The sequence below is a fragment of the Gambusia affinis genome, linkage group LG07 (genome assembly GCF_019740435.1).
Source record: "Gambusia affinis linkage group LG07, SWU_Gaff_1.0, whole genome shotgun sequence".
NCBI classification, from domain to species: Eukaryota; Metazoa; Chordata; class Actinopteri; order Cyprinodontiformes; family Poeciliidae; genus Gambusia; species Gambusia affinis.
This window is the reverse complement of record NC_057874.1, coordinates 19,984,633-20,010,260: the sequence shown is the minus strand read 5'-3', so window position 1 is coordinate 20,010,260 and position 25,628 is coordinate 19,984,633. Positions and strand designations below refer to the sequence as shown.

Genomic DNA, 25,628 nt, shown 5'->3' with positions numbered 1-25,628 from the left:
TTAAAGTCAATTTTTCATCTTTATGGGTAAATTGTCAGACAGATTAAATCTCTGTCGAGGTACGTGAGGTCATATTGGCATTCTGTGTTGTTGGGAAAACATAATCTTTTTGTGATTCATAGGAAGTGGCATAAATCTTGCATTTGATAAGAGGTGAAAAAAGTACAGTGTAAGGCAGTCTAAACATTGACTTCTGCAAAAACATCCAGATAAAAACCAACAGCATGCTCCAAATCAATCCACAGATAATTAACCACTTCTGCCTTCCTCACTACCAACAAATTAATTAAATTAATTGCAATCTTTTTAATAATAATAATAAAAAAACAAGTTCAATTACATTTTATGAGATAACAGTGATGCTCTAAACAGTTTAGCCTTAAGGTCATCATTGTTTTTTTTGTTTTAAATAAGTGTAATTATTAACTTCAAGGCCAATAGTTTCAACATCTATTGTATACACACGGCAACATTTTGGCCTCAAAATGAGATTTCTATTGACATTAAACAATGTTTTGGAAACCAAAAGGTTGTTTGTAAACAGAAAATTCAAGCTGTACTAGTTAATATTTTATTTCTGCATATCACCCAATATTCTACTTGCTGATGTAGAATCAAGATTTGTCGTGGATCTATGTAGTAATTATATTAATTTTATGAAAGTCATCATTTTTAAATGGTCGTCTTATTTTGCATTATTTTAACTGGGATATGTACAAGCTGAACCAATGACCACCTTGTCTATGCAAATATGTTTTTGATACTTTGACTCAGGAGCTGTGTAGGCTGCTCGTCTTCGAAGGGTTTTGTTTTCTCTTGATAAGCACAAACAGAGTCTACTACATCTCTCCACTCGGTGCTTTGATCACAACATCTGCCATCTGAGACGTGACTCATGTTCAGGAGAGCTTCAAAGCAAATAATCAGTTTGCACCTTTTCGCACCTTGCGTTGAAAGCAATTTACATTTTTACCAGCTACAACTGCAGTTATTGCTTTCTTTTTACTGTCGAGCCTGTAACATAAATGTGATGTGTGAACTTCGAGCAACACACATTAACTGGTTGGCTCGTGTTATGAACTCTCTAACCATCAAACTTCTTTGAATTGTGGATGTAAAAGTTAGATCAGAATAAGACTTTTAGTTGGACTGTATTTTGATCTCCTTGTAGCTTCTTTGTTTAGAAGAAAAATCATACAATGTTTACTAGTTTATGAAGCTGTCATCTTTCTCAGTCATCTTTGTCATGGTAAATGCATTATAGTAAATGATTTTTTATGTTATCTTGCTCTGATTTTTATATCCAAAAAAGTTAGTTGTTTAAACTTTTTTGGTGCTGCAGGATCTTTTAAACGCAACAGTTTGTTTTTCCTGTCAAGCCGCTGTGGTAATGTCACTGTGGTCTCTGACCTTGATAATTACTGTGCGAGAACAATGATGTCAGAATGAAAGACACAATAGTATAGTTTATGCTAAAGAGGCCTACATGAGTATTACCAGGAATTGTATAATTTACAGTCCCCAAGTCAGGAAATTGCATAAGTGAGCTTAAAGACAGGAGAGTCTCTAGAAAAGTTTCACAAAAGTGGCCAAATATGGGTCAATAATAATTTTGAGGTGGCACAGCAAAACAAAGAATTATTAGATTTTAATTTTAAGTTTATAGATTAGCAAATGAGTGATGGATTTAAAGGTTGGATCGGTTTAATGTACAAAAATAACATTGGTATAAATGAATAAACAAATATAAATACATATATAAAATTAGCTCAAAAAGAAGCATGTCATTTTCTGTTTTAAAATCCATATGCTGAAACCAAAATTCATATAAGCCCCAGTCAACATTAACAGACATTTTTCAGAATATTAGCATCATCCATCACACCACTATACCTGAGTTTGGGTGGGAAAAAAAGTTACATTTATTTAAAAAAAAATAAAAATACAAACAATGCGGAAATTAATTTAAAAAAAAAAACCCTTTGTGGTGTTTATTTACAGACTCAATATCTACATATTTTAAAAAATACAGCATTGAGGGCCACTTTGCATCTTAGCAACAGTGAAGCAGCTTGCAGGAACTATTTTACATCAAGCTTTTTTCATCCTGACTTTATTTCCAATAACCGTTTAAGGTGAGCTGGAAAATGAAAAGAAAACAAACAAACAAAAAAAACCCAAGGTAAATCAGTTATAAAAAAATCTTTAGTTCAAGACTTTTTAGTCATATTCATTATTTTTTGGATATTAAATGTAGTTAATATTGATTTTGAACATCATCCAATTAACTCTTTCTGTTATTGATGCCATTTTTTTAAAGAAAAACTTTGCATGAAATTGCTATATTTTATGTAGCAATAATTAATCTATCACGCCTATCCGTAGGCGTGATAGACGGTGAATTTAGAAATACTAAAGCTGAATATAAAGACTGACATTTCAACCGCCCACCTTAGAAATCCCACCTCAATGGAAAACTGGTCGGAGCTGTCAGCGTATTGAAAAGTGTCCGCATTAGTTGGTATTAAGACATCAGCAATAGATCCTTTGGTTTGGTGAGAGTTTGGATTATTTCCTTGTTCATTTATTTCATGTAATTTTCATCCATATTGAGATCACAGTGGCTTATTAATGCGACATTGTAGCAGAAAATGTAATAAAATGTAAGCATTTGCACTGTTTTATCTTGTACAAATTTTTAATTATATAATAAAGTTGTATTTATATCTATATGAAAGAAAAATATATCATAATAAATGATTGTAATCTAAAGCCACCCACACCACCTGCAGTATGTTAAGTGTGTATAATTTGTTCAATATTAGTGATTATTTTTCACTCAGGTAGACATCTGGTAGCACACTGAAGATTTGTAATGCCTGGTTCACATGCAAAGATTTAAAAATTCAAATCCTTAGAGACCGCACACAGGAGAATTAAAAAAAATTTTTGTACAGCAGGTTTGGTCGTACAGTGTGTGGTGTTGAGTCACACAACAGGAGAAACACACCAAACACACACACATCGACTTCACTCACCAACATTCAGATTTCAGACAGGTAATTTTGCAAAACGTCTCATGAACAAACGTAAGTTTAGAGTAAATAAACATCCCTGACTGGGAAGACGCAATGGTTGTGGCCTATATTTAACAGAGAATAAAACAAAGACGTCCCCGATGTCCACCGGTCTTTCTGGTGCGCCACGGCAGTTGTTTTGTGTTCTGTGTATTTTGGATTCCTCTCTGTGTTTCTGTCACTTTGCTTTTTGACTGGCGACACATCACATTCAACGAGTTTGAGAACGCCACCAAAATTCACTATTTATTCTTCTCGCAACATCGCTAGTCCGACAGTGATTCAAGGAGCTTTTGACGTACTCATGTTACATCCTCATAAGTTAATTGTCACCTGTTATTGTTTTTTTTTGTGTTTTTACATTGAAACGTAGCAAGCACTCCACCGTAGATCGGGTTTTATTTGGGCCGAGTCTACAAAGGATTGCATTTTGTTGCAACAGAAGGCAGTGCGGGTTGATTTAAATGTCCTGATGTTATGCTGGCAAGTCCAGTATTTTTGCCAATGCACTTTAACACAGATATTGGTCAACCAATAGGAATATCTATTCAACTTTGTCCTAATTTCCCTCTTAAAATTATGTGGGAGTAAACAGCAGCTCCTTAGGTCAATTTCCTGGTCTCTTTTGGGAACTCACTAGTGACTCATACTTGTTGCTTGTGAGGTTTGCTGTTGGTTCACTGGATGTGGCATCACCTGAGGCAATGGTAGTTCAAGTCTTACTGGAAAGGATGTAAGATGTCAGTAATACACCCCCTCAAATCAAAGTTGGATAATTATTCTGAAATGTCAAACGATCATGGCATCAAAACAGGAACAAGGTTTTCCAAATGACTGCGCTCTATCTGGAAAACGTGTTCTCTTTTTATAGCTTATTACACATGTTGTATCACCAACTAGTTGGGTGGGGTGCAACATCACCCAACTTAAATTTAGCAATTACCAAATATTTTTAAGTTTTTTATTATAGTAAAAAAAGAAAAGAAATTGTGATGTATGACGTATTTCACAATGTATTAAAGTATATTTTGGTTTCAGGTTCTAAGGTGTAAAAAATGGTTTTAAAAGGCAGGTTGCAAAACAAAAAGTATGGCTTTATTCTTCACTCCATTTATTTAAACACTATGTGAGAAATTGTTGTCACTTTAAAAACAAAACATTTTAAAAACATCTTGACACTGATGTCAAGATAGCTGGCTAAACTGCAGTCACACTAAAGTTAGCTTGTCAGGCTCCTGATGTTATTAAACAAATTCAGAGAACCGCAGAAAATAACATTTTCAGTATACTACTGGTAACGCATGGTGTAAATATATGTGGCTGGTTTCATGCATTCAGTTTTGTGTAGATGATACTCCGCTGGGCTTCGTGGTTTCAGGGGTTTTGCCAGACACAATTGATTGGAAATCTAGCACAACTTTCAACACACCCACCTGTGTCTGCGGATCAAAATAATTTCAATATTGCTTTTCTCCAATACTGAAAACTATTTTGATCCATTTTACTCTTTTGAAATATTGGTGTAATACTGCTGTGACATCTGAGCTGCACATTGTTTTCATTGCTGATTGTAGTTTTCAGAAAACATCATCGAGGTTGTTCTTTTTCTGTCACTTTTCTTGCTTGAGTTTGTCTAGAAAGTTAACAGATTAAAAGCTATTTATCTTTCCAAAAACATTCACAAAACGTGGTTATATTGGAGCTAGTGTACTAATAAATGTGATATACTATATATTCTATGGTATAGAATATAGATTGATAGTATAAAATATTTTTCTTGAATTATCTGCAGATTGTCTCAAACAGTAAAAAACAACATTTAGATAAATTACATTGTGATATTGTGTTTATAAAGCATTGTGTTTTTAAACCAAACACCATTACCTTGCAACTCTTTTATTTCTTCCTTCAGCAAGGGCAGAAAGACTTTGTGTTGATTACAGAAAAGGTCAGCAAACAGTTAAAAGGTAGGATAACTCCTAAATCTTTCCCTGAAGTAAATAGACAATTCCAAAATCCGTTTCCTGTATGCACACCGTTCCTGGCACTTGATTTCATAGTATGTTCAGTAAGTCAGAAAGACGTCATGTGTTTTTTTGTTATTGTCTTGTTAAACAGCAGCAGAACGCAGCACACTCCCGTCTTTTCCTCTTTGCTTCAAGTAACAGGGCATGACCCTTCCCCTGTTGTACCTCTCTCCTTTCCTACTGTTTTGCCCTCCTTTATATGTGTCAAAACACACATTTATCTAGCTAGGGCAGCAGCGTAGTTACTGTAGTGCTAAGGACAGCTGTATACACAGGAAAACGTCTTTATTCTCTCTGTTATCCTGTTTCACTTTTGCTTCATCCTTTTTATTTTTTTGACATGTGCCCTGTTAACTGTGCAACACCTCTCAAACGTCAATGTTAGTATGTCTGTGACTGTGTTTCCAGGCGCGCATGTGCGTGTGTGTGTGTGTATGTGTGTGTGTGTTTGTGAGGCCTTGAAGCATGCACCACTCCTTCCCCTTATCCAGTGAGGAAGCTCTACAGTCTCAAGGGACTCATCAACCATTAACTCATAACTATTTGAGGGAATTAGGTGAAGGTTCGTGTCCTCAGATAGTTGTGGAAATTTAGATTCCCAGAAAGTAGCCAGTGATGCAGAGATTAGCACTAAAGACATCTCTGCTAAAGCAGTGCCAGCTCTCTCTGATTCCATGAGGCAAACATCAAGGAGTGTTGGGGGGAAAAAAAGGAACTTTTCATCTCAGGTGTTTACAAAACATCACATCTGCATAAACATCAACACCAAAAGCATTTGCAGCAACTGGAAATGTTTTGTATTCTGAAGTCATATGAAGGAGAAAGCAGCGGTTCACCTCTGAACCATTAGAGTTGGGCTTTTCATCTGGGCAACCACGGAAACTAAAAAAACTAAAAAAGATTCATAGAGCGCTTCAGATATGTTGAGAAATGTATATTGCAGCCTTGCAGCCCAGATGGATTGCGTTTTTAAGCAGCCAGTATCCAGATTCTGCATCATGCTCCAAACCTGTATCATGATGGCCCATTTCATCGCCTCTAAATTCCTTTATCACTTGTAACAGTTCAGTGTATCTCTCTGGGTCACTCTCCATCAGCGCTCTAATGATGATGAAATCATTGATTTCTTCATCAATGAAATCAATGATGCTCTATTTTGAAACAGTACTTGAAATAAAAAGATATAAATGTGTTTTTTTCTCTTCAGCAGATTTCCTCTTCTTTTGCTGCCAGAGTTAAATATTAATCGTTCAAATTATCAAACACATTTTGCTATCAGATAAGATAAAGAGTTCATGTCAGATGATTATGGTTTTTAGTAAGCCACAAAATAAATCCAAACTAACTTGAAAAAGTAACCACCCTGTAAATCCAATACCTTGTTTAATAAATGAGTATTAAAGTCACAAGCTAATGGCTAGATCTTCTTCAGGGATTTTCAAATAGAGAGGAGAGTTGGTGGTTCTGTAAATTTCATCAAGTTGTCTGATGCTAAAGCCCAGATCTTCATCCTACCCCTGCAGTGAATGAGTGATGCTTTTGTCTTAAGTGGTGTGTTAGTTTTACATCAGATATTTGCCTTTTAGTTAGTCTTGGTCAATAGACCTTTTAGCCTTTAAACTCAAACAATGGATGCCGAGTTTTGCCTTGTCAATTTTTTTTATAGTTGGATTATGAACACTGACCTTAACTGAGGCACGTTAGGTCTGCTGAGTTTTAGATGCTGTTTTGGGTTCTTGTGTGATCTGCTAAGTGGGCCGTCAATGAGTCTTCTGACTAATTTTGGTAGACCAGGTTTTTCTGGAAAGGTTCTCCACTATTCCACATTTTCCCCATTTGTTGGTAAAGTCCTAAACTTTAAAAAAAAAAACTCTTTATAACTACTTCCAGATAAAAGATTTTGTGTTCTCATTTATACTCGCAAAAAAGATTTTATGTTTGCACATTTTTAACATGTATATGTTTTAGAAAAACCTATCTTCAAACTTTTGCGGTAAATTTAGCTTTTTGTGTAACTCACATTAGCAGTGAATAAAACATATCCCTGAGAATTCTGCACCCTGTGTTTTTTTGTACATTGACAGATCAGGCACAATACGTTTGCTCAGTGGTTAAGATCCTAAAAACGTCCTTAATTTTTATATACATATATATATTAACACCTTGTTTGATCACTCTTTTAGACAATAAATATGTTCTATTCACTGTCAGTCACATGGTACTGTCATATATGTTAAAGTTTCAAGGTTGTCAACTCTGTGCCCTTGCTTTGCGTGATACTATTTAGAGCAAATGTCCTAGAAAGTCATGTTCAAAGGTTCAATTGTGACTTTTAGATAAGATTAGATGTCAATAACTACTGGTGATTAGAAACCATATTTTATTGAATTCCCTTACAAATTTGTAGCAAACAAATATTGCATTTTTCTCTCTTTGCTATGTAAGCAAGCATAAACTTGAATCTGAAATTTCATCTCATTAGTGTTGTTAAAGAAAATTCACAAATTACTATAATTACTCTTTAAATGTCCTATTCACAGAAATAATAGTTCCCTAAAGAGAAGGAGTGGACGTTGTCCAGAGTGACTTTCCATTTGGTCCAGATCCGGATAATGTTTGTGACTTTGAGATTCGCAGGTTTTGAAGTTCTGTTATGTAAGGTATTATTATGACACACTACAGCTTCCACCATATCACAGACTGTGTGCATGTTTCTTTTCATGTACTCTTGCAGTTTCATGTTAATTTGCTCTCGCCTGTTCAAGCAGGGAGGATATTTGCATGTAGGTCAGCCATTCTTACCCCTACTTTTAATGTTTTGGGATTACTTAGCTAAAGAATAATCTGAGGGGAAAAACAGATCACCTCATGTGTCATTATTGCACAAAAATAACTGAAATATATAAACAAAAACTGTAAATAGGGCAGCATGTTGACCATCCACTAATGAGTCTGATGATTACCTGCGGAGAATTTAAAGATTTGGCAGATTACAAACATTAGATTGAGGGACTAGAGATGAAAACTGGCCCTCATGACTAATTCTGGCAGATTCTATTCTTTTCATTGTCTCTTCTAAAAATAAATAAACAATAACAATTAATGGAAAGCTGGAAGCCTCAAGATTTAGAATTCCTCATAGTTGTCATCTTCGATTGTTTGTTCAAGCAAAATGTGTGCAAAATTTAAGTACAGCATTTCAGATGTCAGGCAGTTTTGAGATGTAGAATTTGTCTGTTTTTGCAATGTGATCTACAGCTATTTGCTTCGTTCACTTGAAAGATCAACAGTTTTTTGACTGTCAACATGGATGAAAACCAAAACATGTTGAAAGATGAATTCTGAGTCATTAGAATTAAGTCTGACTCATCTCAATTTCATGCTATGTACTTGAAATGTAAAGGTTCGCTTACAGAAACAAACACTGTCTACGGGCGGATTGGAAAAACAACCATATTGTTTAGTCTGATCAGTCATCTTTGGTTGTTCCCCTCACCTGAGACTTTCTTTTTTTTCAAATTCACTTTCAACTTGCACGTGTGGTTTATTCTGCTACTGTACTGTACATGTTTTCAAATGGTAGAAAACAGTGGCAGATTCACCAGGATGTGAGCAGTCTCGTTGTGTGAGTTTTTATAGCTGAGTGCTTTTATAGTTAAGTGACAAAATGAGAAGTCATCTAGTAGTAGCAACTACATTTGCAAGTGAAAATACAACATTTCAGTTTTCGGATTTCATCGCAGTTTTTATCTAAGCATCAACACATATTTCTTTTAGCAGCTTTCATCTTGACTTCATGTTATGGTATAGGTATGGTTTGCATTTTCTTCAGTTGGCTCTGCATTACTGTGAGACCTGGTTATTGGTGCATTTGCCTGGTCTGGTTATTGAAAGTCAAAACCATCTGTTATGTGAGACCACTTAAAATATCTATCAAAGCTTTACCCTTTTTTTCTTTACAAAGTATTATTTTCAGTCGATATTTCATCATTCCAGAAACGTTAGAGGACTGAATGTCATATTTGTTTGACCCTTTTATGGCCTTAGTTCAAATCTCCACTTGGATATTTTTGCTTATTTTAATTGTACGCAGTTCTTTAAATGTGCTGTGAATAAATATATTTGCCCATTTATCCATAACAACTGGAAATGTAAATATCTAGCAAGTTATTTTTGCAATTTACCCTCTGTTAAAAGAGTGCCCCTGCTAGAGGTGAAATTACCGTAATAACCTGATACTGGCTAGAAAGCGCAATGTCTCCCCTTTCAGAAACTGTTGGGACATTTTAGATCTCGCAAAGTGTGGTACAATTATGGTACTGCAAATTTGGCTGGATTACTGGCGCTCCATTCAGTCTGGAAGGGTTAATGTTTTAGCAAGAAGACTATTTTTCTCTACTTTTTTGTATGAAAATCTGTGCTTTCTAACTTTTGTCACACTTTTTCATCAAGTAAATTTAATCCAAATTCAGAGAAAAAAAAGTTTGACATTACCATGAACAGTAGAAAGAAACAACTGCTTGTTGCAAAAGAAAAATAGATGAATAAATGACAATGTGCAAAGTGACAATGCAAAACTGATAAACTGAACTGAATAGTAGTGGAGTTTTATTGCTGAATTGCATTTGAGCCCAAATTCAAATATAAAAACAACAAATTCAATAACTCCACAGGCATTTTCATTGCATTAGCCCTCCTGCAGTCGCAAGAAGGGTTCAGTGAAGAAAGGCGTGGAGTTTTTACTTCGTGCAGTCCTGGCAGGATCGCACTGATTGAGGTTTGTTTTTTTCTTTGTAATGTCGGGAACTAACGGACTGACGGGAACCTCAAGGAACCTCATCACTTCCTTGTTGTCTAACTGTAATATCTGCCTTGCATGAAGCATTAGAAAGACAATATCTTCCAGAAAATCCAGTTATCCAACCAGAACATTTTCATGATGACACCAACATAGCATGTTATAACATGTATACCATTTTAGCTCAGAAGAGACAAAACCCTAAATGACACTGGATGTTGTTTTTAAGTAAGTTGAAACAGATACTTCGGAAGTCGGGTTTGATAAGCTCATTGATTGGCCACAATCACGTTTTAGCTACATCAACCAGAAATAGATCAATCAGATCTATTTCTCTCCGCTGTTTTAAATACAACACTTATCCTATGTCATGTTTGGTTTTTTGTTACAGTTTTTTTTTACTTAGAAAAACTGTGATATTCTCAAATTTACTGTCTTGTTTTATGCACAATGCATATTTCTAATAAAAAAGAAGTAAAAACATGCATGGATTAAAAATTATTAATATTAAATTCAGTACTTTATAACAAATATTACTAATAAATGTGGCATAAACCATTAAAAAATAACTTTACTTACCATAATGTTTCTACTTCTACACTCCTTTCATGTGGATTATTTTACCAATAGGTTATTCCTTTATTTATTTTCAAACAGATTCATTCCCCTGTTATATGAATATTTTAAAAAATGTTTCTTGAACCAATCCATGTCAAATAACTTTGTGCTTTTGTCTTCATTGCTAAGGACACCCACGTGGCTCGGTTTATTATTAGACATAGTTATGTCCTAATGGTTCTTAATTACTTTAAGCTAAAAAGCTTCTCTCACATGCTGCTGTCTAATGTTAAACAGAAACTGTAATGTGTGAGAGAGAGAAAAGTTTCTACCATCAAATCTACTATCGTGGCTTTGGGAATACTCAAGGGAGGAATGCTGTTTGTACCAGTGGATGTCAAAGCATCTTTCCTGGTTGCCTTGCAGGAAAGACTTTCTACTGAGGCTGAGATGGAAACAGCTGCAATAAACTCCGAAAGAGAAGAAATTTGCACAAAATTGTAATATTTACTATTTATACAAATAATATTGATTATATGGCTGATCAGTGCAATATATCATAAACACTGATAAAAAAACAAAACAAAACTACCTTATTCACGTGTGGATATGAGACCCAGATGGTGCCGTGTGCTACCAGCATCAGGTATCCATATAACCGCAGAATCACTCCCCTCACTAGGCAGATGGCATGAAGAGGATATATATATATATATATATATATGTCTTTTATAAATTAATAGGCTACACCTTATCAGCATAGACTGGTTTTATCAATTATTGACAAACTTAACAAGTCAAGCTTTAAGCAAGACAGACTGGTAAATGACAGAATTTCATTTACCATAGTGAGCAGATAAGGGTTTGGATACTGTTGACTGCTCCAGGTAAATTGATTTTCCGCCTCAAAAATGTCATCATGCTGGAAAAAAGGTCGTTTTTGAATCAACTTTAAAAAATCACTTTAATATGTTATAGCTAATTGTATTAGTTTTTCCAAGTTCTGATTTGAGAATTCTTCAAATCAGAAGTATAGCTAAAGAAAAATTTATAAAATTAGCTGTAACAAATTAGCTAATTTGTCACAGCTAATAACAAATTATTGGCTGTAATTTCTTTCTCCAGGGCAGAAAACTTTGAATGATTTAGCATTTCTCTCACATATTTTTGATAAATTGTGTTCTCAAATGTGTATTTCTGAACTCTGGGACAAACTAATTTAGTTTGACTTGGACAGAAAAACTATGTAAGCATGACTTACCATGCTGTTTGAGCATGTTAAGCTTGACTGTTCTTTAGAAAGCTGACTAGACTGATCTTTTTCACTGCTGCTGACTCAATTTGACTGACTCTGACTCTTCGTTTCTAGAAAACGCTTTCAATGTCCTTGAGGTTGTTTTTTTTTTGTTTGTTTTGTTTTTTGTTAATTGTCCCTGGGAAAATAATAGCAATATATCTTAAGTGGGGCTGCATTTGAACTATTTGGCACAGTTGGTAGCACTGTTGCCTTGCAGCAAGAAGGTCCTGAGTTTGATTCCCGGCCCAGGATCTTTCTGCATGGAGTTTGCATATTCTCCCTGTGCATGCGTGGGTTCTCTCTGGGTTCTCCGGCTTCTTCCCACAGTCCAAAAACATGACTGTCAGGTTAATTAGTCTCTCTAAATTCTCCCTAGGTGTGAGTGTGTGTGTTCATGGTTGTTTGTCCTGTCTGTCTCTGTGTTGCCCTGTGACAGACTGGCGACCTGTCCAGGGTGAACCCCGCCTCTTGCTGGAGATGGACACCAGCAACCCTCCTGACCCCATTAAGGACAAAGGTGTTAGCAAATGGATGGATGGATGGATATCTTAAGTGCCTAACAATGACTTTAGTTCTTTAAGGATCTTTCTTATCTTTCTAGTGTAGAAAGTAGAATATTTTCAGCTAGTTCAAATGTAAAAATAAGCTTTATGTGGTGTTTTTTTTATGCTACTTTTAAAAGCATTAATTATAACTTCAATTACATTTTGAAACTGCCATCATTCTCATTACTACAGATGTGTAATTTTTGTTGTAACAAATAAAATTTAGAACAATATATCTACTATTGCAAGATATATTGTATGTCTTTCATATCATAAATCAGTCATTTCCATAATAAGTGCAGATGTCTGTAAACATTAGTATCTGTAAGTATTCCAGGTATGATAAATAGACTATGACAGGTAAAGGTTGAAAGACCAATGAAACAAATTAAGAAACTTCTGTAGTATATTAAGCCTTCCTGGTGTCTGCTAAAGTTTCAGTCAATGTTTAAGAAGCTGCCTGCGTTTGTGCCTCTGTGAAAAATAGAGTTTTCTTTATAGTAGTTTATTACACCTTTGGTGTTTTTCCTCTCACTTCATTTTTAAACTTCTCACTGATATCAGAAATAGCAAACTGAGTCTTTTTCCCACAACGACAACTTTTAGACAGAAAACTGTTGCTGCTGACTGCTTATCTATGGTTCAGTCACACAACTGAACAAAAAATACAAGGTCAGGAGAAAAATGTATCATTTTTGTCCACCAGACGATTTTTTGTGCATTCCTACTTTTAGTTGTGTTAAGTTTTTCTTTTGTAACTTTATGTATGATGCTAACACAAAAGGAAAAGTCACTTTCTCTGTCTTTTCAACTGAATTTGCCTCTGCAGATTTCACATTTTGTAGACAGCACATTCCATGTTGCTTTTGGGGAAAAATAAACCTTCTACTTGTCCACAATGTGAAAGATTACGCTGCCTTCTATCAGCTAAATCTGCAAAAACCATATCTGTTATATTATGAGAGCACAACACGGGTCAGAGCATGAATAAAGTGAAAGTACTACTGCTGGAGTTTAACATTATGCTTGTGTAAGTCCAATGAAAAAGCTACATTTTGGTGTTTTCATATGATACAAGAGGACGAAAAATGGAATGCGTCACCACTGTCACATTGACTCTTAGTGACTGAGAGAGGAGTGAGAGAAGGGCAGCCAAGGAAGCATGATGAGGGTGTCAGAATGAAGAAACAGGAAATCATCTGCATTCGATGTCTACCACCTCACATGCACACACACACGCACACACACACCTATATAAAACAACGTTCAAATAAATTATTTTTGGACCGTACCACATGTAATACAAGCCTCTACCAATGCATCAACGCATGGTGTAAATATGTAAAAAAAAATCAGTCAAGGATCAGACATGACACACTCTCAAACACACGCAACACACACGCACGCTCAGACCACATGATAGTTCGCTGTCTGAACTTTTGCTGAGCCCAGACTCTGTCAGAGAAAGATGTGTGTGTAGTTCCCTTTCTAATGGTCATCACTTCCTGAGGAAAAACATGACCACACGCACACATAAACGCACACGCAGACTGTCGTTCTGACACTGTCACTTAGATGTTCAGCAGTGAGGCTGAAAGAGAAAATCACGGAAACAGGAGAAAGGGGTGAGTGGACCAACCAGAACCTTGTGTGTTTATGAGTTTGTGTGCACGTTCTTTTACACAACTGTTTCTGATATTAAAAAGATTCCTGCCATTAATGTGTTTGTTTATAATGTATCGCCAGCGGATTTGCAGTTTATTTCAGCTGAGATAAGATACTATCATTCATGAGGAAATGTTACCTTCTTAAATAATATTGTTTGGTGATCATGAAAAGTTTACAAATAATCTTAAAAAATTTTTTACTACATATTTAAATAATATTAAATTTAATAGATATGTTGATTGTATGTGGATAATGAAGACTGTTATTATTTGCTTTTAATATTCTTTGAAATTGTTGTGGTTATTGACTTGTACTTGTGTTTTGTTTGGTTTAGATTTGTGTGTTTTGGGTTTTCTTATTTTTTTGTAATACTTATAATATTGTGCATAAGGTGTAGAGGTCAGGAAAAATAGTACCATAACTGTTATTGTAGGGACTAATGAAGATCGTTGAATAAACTATTTTAAAGTGGACAAATTGGGGTTCATCTACGTTTTTAAACATTTATATAGCTTCTTATACACAAAGTATCTCTTTCCGGGTTTATTTTAGTGTTAGCACATGACTAAAATGATTTTTGGTAGTATCAGTGAGTTCATATCACCTGCTGACACAGAAAGCAGGTGATAGTATTCCTCTATCTGAACTAAAGAAGAGGAAACATGTTTAAATTGGTCATGTGAGGCTTACGGCTCTAGATCTAATGTACTTATTCATTATTGTCTAGGATCATTTTCTACCTGTCAAAGAAAAAAAATCATTGGGTACTTTAACAAGCGAGTGTGAGTATATTTTTAGTTTTAAGTATTGCTTGATGAAATAAATTATACTAAAAAACACTCACAACTACCCAATCGAATTGCTTGTTGTTCTCTCATTGTAACTCTATAAAGTCCAGAAAGTCAAACTGGGATTATGTTCTGCACAGAAAGCACTTTTAAGTGACTTTAGTGGGTATTTATTCTATGTTTTTGCTTACATCTATTCAGTAAAATAGCAGTATTGTAGCACTAACAATCAGTACATTTTTGACCATTTTTTATCATCACTTCTGAGACAGTCAAGGTAGATATCAAAATGTTGTCATAAAATGTAAAAACTATATATAGTCCAGCCCTAGTTGTCACTCACTAGCATTAATGACCAGATGCTCAGAAAAAAATCAAGCTAGTGAATCGAAACATAACTCTACCATATATTCGCCTAGTCATAAGACGGATCCTTTACAAGATGGATTTGATTTTAGGTTTATCTAAAGTTGAAATGAGGAGATTTGACTGACAAAATCAAATTGAAATCAGAGACAGGTTGTCTGGCAGACGAACGTTGCGGTTTCTGTCCTCCCACAATGCCAGGCTTTTAAGGCTCCATATGAGTAAGTTCGGTACCAACCAATCAGGTGTTTTTTTTTTCAGACTCAGCCTAGACTTTCGGTCTTGTCAAGAGGGCAGTCCAGACCTCCACTTGACACTTGGTTTTCCAATACTCTCCTACTTGATCATTCATGTGTAGAAGGGGGAAGGCCCTTTCTGGTGAATCTGCCTCTAGTGGCTTCACACCAGCAGAATAAAAAAAGTGCCAGTTTCCTGAAGAGTAACACAGACTTTTGGGTTATTTTTTATGTTTTTACCCTCTTGTGACACAAAAAAACATTTGACTTCAAAAACTGGGTGACTTAGTCAGACAAACCGCAAAAAAAAAAAAATTCTTACCATACATGATGTTTCCAGAGTCCCACATATTCTTAACATGGGACTCATCAGACAAAAATCAAGCTCTCTAATCTTTTCAAAGAAAATGTGGGGACTGCGAAACAGACGAGCAGGCGGGCATATCTTTGTTTTAGTCACTGACTCTGAACCACATGCTGTTTTACATGAAGAGGTCAGGAAGTCACAGAACTCGGGCTGAGCTCTGCCTCGCTTGCTTTCATTCCCTGCCACACACACCTGCACACACAAATTAAAAACTTTTAAGAAACGTCTTTGACAACATATGGTTTACTTGTTAAAGAAGAAAAGAGAAAAAAGCATCCTCTAGTCAAGAGGTGTAATATTTTGCAACTTGTCACTGTTTTTATAACCTTGTGAAGACAGTGGTAACTCTGAACTAAATTTAACAAATATATCATTCGACTGGAATTAGCCTTCATTTTTTCACCTGTTTCTGGTTTTTCTGTAGTTTTTAATATCATGTGAAGCGATATTTCCATATATTTTGAAGTGATTGATTGTGGTTGATAATAGCTGTTTAGTCCTCGCCCTGAAACAAGGTGGGTAGATTTTTGTTTAAACAGAGCAAATAAAAGTGCAAAGGCTTTGAATGTGGCGGAGCCGGTTTTCCCTTTTGTCTCCCACATATCACAACAAACCATGGTGTTTTATGTCTTAGCAACTCTGCTGTTCAAAACTCACTTTGATGAGTGTAATGTTCTCTGACTGAAATAGTCTTTGCCACTAATGATTGTGGTAGCAGGCTTTTAAACGGTTCTGTTGCTTCTTTACTATTATTTGGAGATTATTCAACAAAATTCAACATTGACGTTGCATAACTTTCAAACAATCACCACTTTTCAGGGCTCCCAGATTGAATGCGTCTTTTAGTATAAATATTTACATTTCTTCCTCTGTTATTCTTTTTCTACTGCACCTCACGCTGAGATGTTGGTGAAAAAGCTCAACTTTTTCACTCCTTGGACAGATCTTTAAATTCAAGGAGAGACTTGTTGTTGCTACAGTTTTGCATGTTCTGGATTATGGTGTTGTCCTTTTATCCACACTTATTCTCAAACCTACATACTTTGGAGACAGTTTATCGTCGGACTCTGAGATGTATTAGAAAACATTGCTGTTTGTTATGTGCTTTGTTGGATGATCTCTCTTGGGTATGGAAGTTTAGTTTCAAATGACTATTTTGGTCCGTCGAACTTCATATCAGAAAAAACAGTCTTTTGTCCCAGGATGTCCTTTTGTACCTAAAGTTGGCACGGATTATATAAAAATGACATTTGGAACTGTTTACTAAATGTGCATATTTTCAAAAAGCTTGTCTATACGTTGGGGGTTAAACATTTGAGTGACAAATTAAATGATTTTCAAATTAAGATAAACAACAAAGTTTACAAAAAATAATCATGAGATAAATAAGGACTCCAGCCACAGTGCCTAATAAAAATGTTCATGTGCCTTGAACATTTCACATTTCATCAATTATAACCAGAATTATTTGGTTAGGGTTTAACATAGACAAACACAAAATAATGCTAATTGCAAAATAGCTCTAACTCATTTATGTGGGATGCATATCATTTGGGATTGATTGTTTTTAGGTTTGGACTTTGACTGGGCCTTTCCAACATATACTCCTAAGTGAAATGGATGTTGTCTCTTCAATGTCTCACAGCAAGTTTAGAGTGTTCAATCAGAGTGATGCCTATTTCCATATATTTGCTCGGACTCCTACATGGTTTGTGGCAAACTGCAAATGTGAGTTTTGTATAAAGCCCACGTTTGTAGACTGATAGTAGTCTTTTTGACAGGGTCTTTCATCTGAGCTGTTAATCTTTGCATCTCCTCCAAAGTTACCATAAGCCTCTTGGCCTTTTCCTGTCAAATTAGATTTTTTGGTTTTGGTATTGTGCTGATCTTTCACTAAATCTTCCCCTTCCATAAATGTTAAGGATACCTTGATGACTATAAAGATAATCTTGTAATGTTAAGACTGATCTAATCTGCTTGGAAGGACGTTGGGACTGTTCTACCCTCAAATTAGAGATATTGAGCACAGTGGATTGTCTTGGCCAGAAATCCCAGGTGTTCCCCGAGGACAAATGAGCCTGTTGAATGTAACATGTAGCCAATCAGAAAGTAAAATAATGAAAAACAGAGAAGAATCCAAAATACAGAAGACAAAACAACTGCCATGTTGCACCAGAAATAGAAGGATGGTGGACTTTGGAGACCTCTTTGTGTTTTGTTTTTTCTCTGCTATGAAGAGTCCACAAACTATCATGTATGATGTGTTGTCTTTGTCATATGGATATACACAAAACACTGTAGGACCAAACTTGTTACATCTATATTTTATTGTCATTTCTGGTGTCTCTCAGGGTTTTGAAAATCCACCAACAATTTTATAATGTTGCCGTGTGAACAAACCATTAGAAGTTCAGAGTTTATGGTATGGTTTTATTACATAACCCTTCTTTGAACTCTCCACAATTGTTTCCTTTATCTCCGACATCTATGCAGTGTTCCTTGGTTTTCACAGCTGAAGCCAAACCTTTGAGGCCTTTGCAGATCAGCTGTGCTCATACTGAGAACAATTTACATAGTAGACTCTACTAATTTCATAAATGCTAAAGTTAGGTAATTTCTATGTCTCATTTAGGTGAATTTGCACAAATTACTATTACTGAGTATTGATTTTTTATAAACCATAAAATACATTGGAGATACATTTTAGTTTTAGCATTACCAAATGTAAAAAGTTGGAAAGATATGAACTCTTTTGAAAGGGACTATGCAGTCTGTTGAGTAATTTTATCCTGCTCCTTTGTGTCTGACCGTTTTGGAAAAAGCCATGTCTGTTGTGAAGAAATCTGAGCATCTTGAACATTACATTGGTTTTGCAACTTTGTTCCTTAGGGATGATTTCACATATTTCCCTTGATTTCACCTCTTTTTCCAAAGTGGTTGCATTCCAGCTGTGTTGACAGTGGCACAGCCTCTCTTAAACAACTTGAAGAACAACTTGTGTCTGCAAATTATTTACCTTAACTACTTCAGTAATTCTTTACAGTAAGAGAACCTGAGTTCTTCTTTTAAATATCTTTCTTGGAAAACTCACCCTTTAAAACAAACACAGAGTGTTTGTGGCTGCCAGACTTGTTTGGCCATTTTGGGTTTTAACACTAATTAGTGTGTTACGACTGAAGTGCTAAATAATAGAAAGCATTTCTCCAAACTGTACATCTACCTCGAAGTCAAGCCTTGACACGTGGAAACCTGAGAAGTGGCTGGAGACACCACTGCAGCTCCCGCACACGTGCTGACATGAACACACCTCTACAAAGGCAACACAAACCAAACACCTCTTACTAATAATCTGTCACCTTTTATCTACCCTGACAACTTGTTTTCCTACACAGTACTCATAGATTCAAACCTGAAAAGATTTTGTATGGCACTGTTTCTATGCACAACCTCAGAAGAAAAGTTTGAGTCCGAACTTGTTTTCACCCTCAGTTACGACATAATTGAAAAAGTTTTGTTTCACTGCCAGGCTGCAGTCGCCTTCCTTTTTCTTTTCCCATGTTGTGCTGAACACAGAAGATGAATTTCCTAAGATGAGAGTTTTCTAAAGAGTCTCCAGAGTGCAGTTCAAATCCTTCCAGTAGCCCAGGGACTTGCTTTCTGTCACCCATTGCTTTATCTCTCTTGCCTTTTGCCTCTGGAGCTCCTCTCTTTCCCACTGGATTTCTTTCTCCATCCAATAACTCGATGCCAAGCGGACCACAAGTCATTCTCTTCCTGAGTCTATTTTAATTCTGCATCAGCTGGCAACTCTCCAGCAATAGGAAAAATAACCAGGTTTCTTCGGGTATTAATAGTCATCAGTTTCACACACCTATACACATGCCATTCCTCTGCTTGTAGTAGAACAATACCTCAGTCCATGTGAATTTTAAGTGGACCGCACGGATTTTCTGCTGCCACATTCAAAACAAGTGAAAAGGAAACAATATGTGTTTGAGAGAAGAGGATGTTTGTTCCACAGGGTTGTTTTGCCAAGTATCTTTGGAGCCAGTGGAAGTCATTATCATACCGGGTGCTACTGTGCCATCTGAGCCTACTATTTTAGTTATGTCCTGTTGCATAATTAGCATCCTTTGCTTTGTTTTTGTTACAAATCAGCATCTGAATAGTTGATTGGGGGTTATTTTGAGAATCTGTATAGGTTATAAAGGTTGCACTCACTGAACAGAGCCATGGATCTATTGATTATTTATGAATGTTGCTAATCTCTTTTCTGTTTTTGTTATTCAAAAATATAATCAGCATTTAAATTATTTTACAAAGTTTACATATAAGAATTCAGACACATATGGGATATTCTTGTGGCCCTTTTTAAAACAAATTATTTCATTAAAAAAAGAACATTCATTTTGCATTCCTAGTTATTTTTTGTGGATTTTTTTTTTTTTTTTTTTTTGCATGAATTGCATAAAAACGCAAAGGAAAAACACTTTTTATTGCATTTATATTATGAAGTACAGTTGTATTTGTATTTTCCCTAATTCATGTAAAGCACTTTTAATTGTCTTGTTGCTGAAAATGTGCAATATAAATAAAATTACTTTACCGCAGTAGACCATGTGCAGCTCCAGAGTCACAGGTTAGAGTCAATTTTGTACATCCAAATAAAATCTACTGAAGTCTTTGACAAATTTGGAAAAATGTTGCAAGGTTATAAATGTATTTGTCATACACTATACATTAGATCATGGTAGAACAAAACTTTATTTGTGTACTGCTTATCAAATCCATTATTAACATTTGACTGAAAATACTTTTTATCTAGCTGATATTTTGTATTTGGCCTGTGCTTGATTTAATTGTGCTTTACATTCTGAGAACTTGCTGAGAGGATGACAAGAACAAAAATCACAAATTGTTGTATTACACCACAGCCTTGGGCAAACTTACCCTCGGGGCGTAAAGCTTTCTATTTGGTTTGCTTTCATGTGGACGCTAGTACCCTCTGATGGTTGGACTTTGATAATCTCGGCTGACTTTTTTTCCTCCAATGTCTGTCCATTTTGGATGAAAACACCTTCAATGATCTGTGCCAACAAAAACAAATCTAGCTAAGTTGTAACTATGGTTAGCAGACCAGTGCTAATGAATAGGGATGCTGATAAATTTGGCTTATCTTCTAGTTCTGAATCTAAATAAAGATAATAAATATGTAAATGGATACAGATGTTTATTAAGTACCTCCCATTTTTCACAGTCAAGGTATTCAAAAAATTAGCATATAGTAAGATAAAATCTTAAGTCTTAATAAGACCGTAGATATTTTAGCGCTCAAAAAAGGCAGTTATTTTTTTTGTGCCTTATATCAAGTCAAGTATCCTTGGCCTCCTTTCCGTGTCCTTTAGTTGGGCAATCGTACCACTAGGCACCCAAACAGCATGAGAGGAAGAAAGTGTTTTGAGCAGAGGAGACGTTCCTCAGTGCCAGAGTTCGTCTTGTTCTCCCCGTGACACAGTCTGCCTCCCTGTTTGCATGATAACAGACATACTTCAGGAACGAGCGGGAGGACTGTGGGTACTCCTCATGGTGTTTGCATGGGAGTGTGCATGCACGCCCTAATGTTTTGAACTTTTCCGAGGAGACATTTTTAATGATTAACCTCCAGCAGAATTCTGTATGTGGACTTGTAGTTTACAGGCATGTTTAATCTTTTTCTTTGCTTCAGATTTCCACCGTCTTTATTCAACAATTGTATTTTAGAAAAGCCACAAACACTCATATAATCAGGATTAGCTTGTGTTGCATCTTTTAATGCTTTCTTATCTCTTCTGTTTGCACCACAGACATGGTGGACACCCAGCAGCTCCTAGCTTGGCCTGTCGGTTTCAGCCTGAGCACAGTGGACCTGCCAGAGCTGGACGACAGCTCCCACTACCTCGACATGAAACATTTGTCCACGTCAGACTATGCCTCCATTTCCTCCTCCTCCATCCCTTCCTCCTTGTCTCCCCCACTTGTATCCTCCATCTCATCTGCTGGTTTGGCCTACGACATCAGTCCTCCGCTCAGTGAAGAACATCTGACGAACATGGACTACACAAATATGCACAGCTACAGGACAGAGATGGAGACGCACAGTAAGTTCAGCTTAATTTGCTATGATAAAAGATTTTGTAGATTTGAAGACTAGAATATGAAGTTACTGCTGGTTGAAGAAACTAAAGAATCAATTGTCATAAATTTGAAATGTGTCCTTTTTTCTCTTTTAGACCCAATTAAGATGGAACCAGAGTCACCTCCACAGTACTCTGACAACCCTTTGTTCTCCAAGTTCCCAGACGATGCATCAGCTTCAGCATTGAACATTGAGTGCCGTGTGTGCGGAGACAAAGCCTCTGGGTTTCACTATGGGGTCCATGCCTGTGAAGGCTGCAAGGTAGGCCTGAAAAGATATAGTAAATGACAGTTAACGTAATTAATCAAATATGTCTCTTTGCATACAGATTTAGCTTAATAAATTTTAAAAAAGGGGTAATTTAATTCAAAGTGTGAAACTCATAGATTTATTACAGACATAGTGATGCATCTCAATCAGATAATTCTGGCACATAGCTGATGAAAATTCAGCTCATTTTGATTCTCAGAAAAATAGAACATAACTCAGCACGAATAAAACTACAGATTCTATTTTATGGCCTATAGAAACATGGAAAAGACCACTGACTTGACAGTTCTCAGGTACTCAATGAGGGTAGCCATAAAAAACAATATTGCTAAAGAAGTTGCTCTTCACAGAGTTGTATTCAGACATATTTATATGAGATCAGAGACACCGGAACCAGCAGCGTAGATGAGCTGAAGGCCGCTATTATAGCTACCTTGGTTTCCTTCAAACCTCAGCAGAACCACTGGCTGATTGCCTCTATGTCACCGATGCAATAATTCATGCAAAAGGAACCCTAAGTACTCAGTTTTCATACTATATAGTACATGGATATGCTGTTCAATAGGGTGACAAATTCTTATTGACAGTGTTCTATAAAGGCCTTCTGTAACATTCACATTTTTAAAAAGCATAGCTTTGGGTTTCAAAATAAACTGAAATGTATAACACTGTCTGTGTATGAGTATATTGTTCCAATGATGTGGTAATTTTTTGAAATATCTTCCATAATGAATTTAAGGGACTTTCTTTTCTTTAAAGAATCAGTTCAAGACCTGATAAAATATAATCTATTAGTATAAAATGACAGAAACTAAAATTATATATCCAGAAATTAACATAGGAAAAACAACACCACCTGAAATGATCCAAAAATTTATCAGCGCTGACTCTTTGTGGTGGGTTTGCAACAGATTTCCTGTCTCGTGGTGCTCTGCAGTTTCATAATCACTTCTCTTCCATCATGCAACTCTTTTCTATAACATGAGTGATTTTGTTTTGGGGGTTTTTTTTACTGAGAAAGAAATTCAGTTGTTGAATATTCCAAATATGAAGTGCATGGGGATATAAAACACATACTGTATAGGTCACCTGTACTAATGTTTATGGCCATGATTGTGGTTAAAATTTTTAGCACTAAAATTCCAGGTAAGCAAGTTTGAGGAATTTTGAGCAGGCTTGTTGGGAAATACTGGGAAGTGCTGGTTGCATCCAACAGAAACAACTGGCAATAAAGTTGGTTAATGTAGCACATCCTGCCGTGGTAATGGGTTACCTCCAGAGATTTATCTTAAAGCAGAGTGATAAACAGCATTGATAGGTTTGAAGGTGAATTATGCTTGAGTATCACAAATGACATAACCAGTTGAGAAACAAGAAAACTGATTCTAAATATTATTTTTCTCTTTCTTAAGTGAAAAACTATATGTTTCTAATAGGAAACCTCTAGTTAGTACTATAGTAGTAGTATAGTAGTGTAGTAGTTAGTACTTATGTTTCAATAACAAAGTCTGTGAGTTGTTTTATTTCATTGTTACCAGCAGACATGATTTTGAATTACAGGATCTATCAGTTCTTCAGGTCCTGATGCAATAAAGCAGCACCAGACTATCACATGACCATCATCATGTTTAATTTTAGCATTCTGTTTAAAATGCACTTAGTTTTATATTGGATGTAACAGACCGACAGCTTTCAAAGGGTTAAACTACTGTCTTAATAGTTCAGGAAATATTTTGCCATATGTATTGGGAATTTTAAGATGAAATTTGGGCCTTTATGTTCTTTAGTCAGCAGTGATTTGGCCTTCAGACTCCCCTTTTGTTCTAGATGTCATTTTTCCAAGTCTTTGTTTTTCTGGAATTATGTACACTAATACAGACGGTAAGACCTGAATTACTTACTTTTTTCCAAGGTTCCTTTTCTGATCTGCTGTATGAGTCAGCAGTTCAACACTTGCAGTTATTTTGGCAGGCCTTGCTCCTCTGGAAAGGTTTTCCACTATTAAATATTTTCTTTATTTGTACAGAATTGTATAGAATTTGTGCAGAACTTTTATTTGCTGGGGTTCCAACGTCTTAGAAACTTCTGCGCCCTTTAGATATCCATGACTATTGAGTTTCTTCATATAACAACATGATGTATTGCTTTTTAGGATCTTTCAGTCTACTTGCTTTAATCAGAGTGGTTCTGCTTAAGTGGTTTCTTGATTCTACAAGCCTGTCTAATCAGGGCTAATTTGTGTGGTAGAAATTAATTCAGCCTGTGTTTAATCACTGTTAATTCATGATTTAGCAAGGGGGAAGCTGTATTTTCACATAGAGCCAGTTTGTTTTAGTTAGTTTATTTCCTTTACTTTATTAAATCCTCTGTAACTCTGAAGTCAATTCAAGTCCACACCAGCTAACAAATTATTTATTGCTTATTTCAAAAGGTAATGCCTCAGTAAAAAAAAAAAAAAACCCTGACAGTCACAAAACCTCAGAATACTGCCAGGAAATGTTAACCGGTGTCACAGTTGTCTCTGATTCTCTAAAGTGCTGGTTGCTTCCTTTTTCTGTGTCACTGTGTTACCTACCATATGTCGACGGAATAAATAATTGTATTATGCCCAGAGAGGAGTGGGCATTTTCCTACCTTTCTGATGTCTGTCACTCTAACCACAAGCCCTATGCATTTTTCCACTCAACACCGGTATCTGCCTCTGCATACAACGAGCCAGCCCCTTTAACTTTCTGTCGGTGTGTCTGTCTGTGCTGTCTGTAAGGAGTATAAATAACTGATAGAGTGTGGGTGAAGTGTCAGACATATTTCCATTTTCTTTGAAATATTTTGACATTATAGGAAGTTGAACTATAAATTGTGACACCATGTTCCAAGCATAAATGAGAAGGATTTTCAGTTTCAGCAGTAGTACTTGGTACTCACCTTGTGCTTTGGTTCCAAGAAGGTTTCATAGGTTTAAAATTAAACTTACATGAAAGGCAGTGTGTACTAAAATCTATATATACCTGTGAGCTAAATAAAAAAATAAATAGATAAATCTTTACAAAATCACTCTTTATTACTACACACCTATATATTCTTTGATCCTTGCTAAATGTTAGGATTTACTTTAAGGCAGAAAAATGTAAATCCCACAAAAGCAAAGCCATTAAATCATCTTATATTAACACAAAATACAAATTTTGATAAACAACATGGAAATGTTATTCATTTTTGTTTTAAATGGTGTTGTATGCTATGAACCAAACAAACCAAATAATTATACTGTTGTCTTACAAATCCACTGCTTGCTCTGATTGATTTGAATGAAACTTTAAGGTGTTTGATCAGTGTGTGGTACAGGTCATCATTACCAGCTACAAATTAAATCGGGATGTATTTTAACATCAAAATAAAAACGATAAATGTTACTATTTATAAGTCAACAATTTGTATGTAAAAATTACATATCTA

General features: G+C 35.7%; 1 protein-coding gene across 2 annotated transcripts in view; it reads left to right on the top strand.

The window, feature by feature from the left end:
* pparg (peroxisome proliferator-activated receptor gamma) overlaps positions 1 to 25,628 on the top strand; it is a 42,225-nt gene that overhangs the window by 2,018 nt on the left and 14,579 nt on the right. Inside the window, exons 1-3 of one of the 2 annotated variants that reach the window (XM_044123479.1) lie at positions 13,735 to 13,927; positions 21,571 to 21,864; positions 21,997 to 22,163. In XM_044123479.1, the coding sequence (XP_043979414.1) occupies positions 21,573 to 21,864; positions 21,997 to 22,163 (459 nt within the window). In that variant the 5' untranslated portion in view covers positions 13,735 to 13,927; positions 21,571 to 21,572. Of the gene's footprint in view, positions 1 to 13,734; positions 13,928 to 21,570; positions 21,865 to 21,996; positions 22,164 to 25,628 lie in introns of those variants that run through there. The other variant, XM_044123478.1, reaches the window with a different exon arrangement.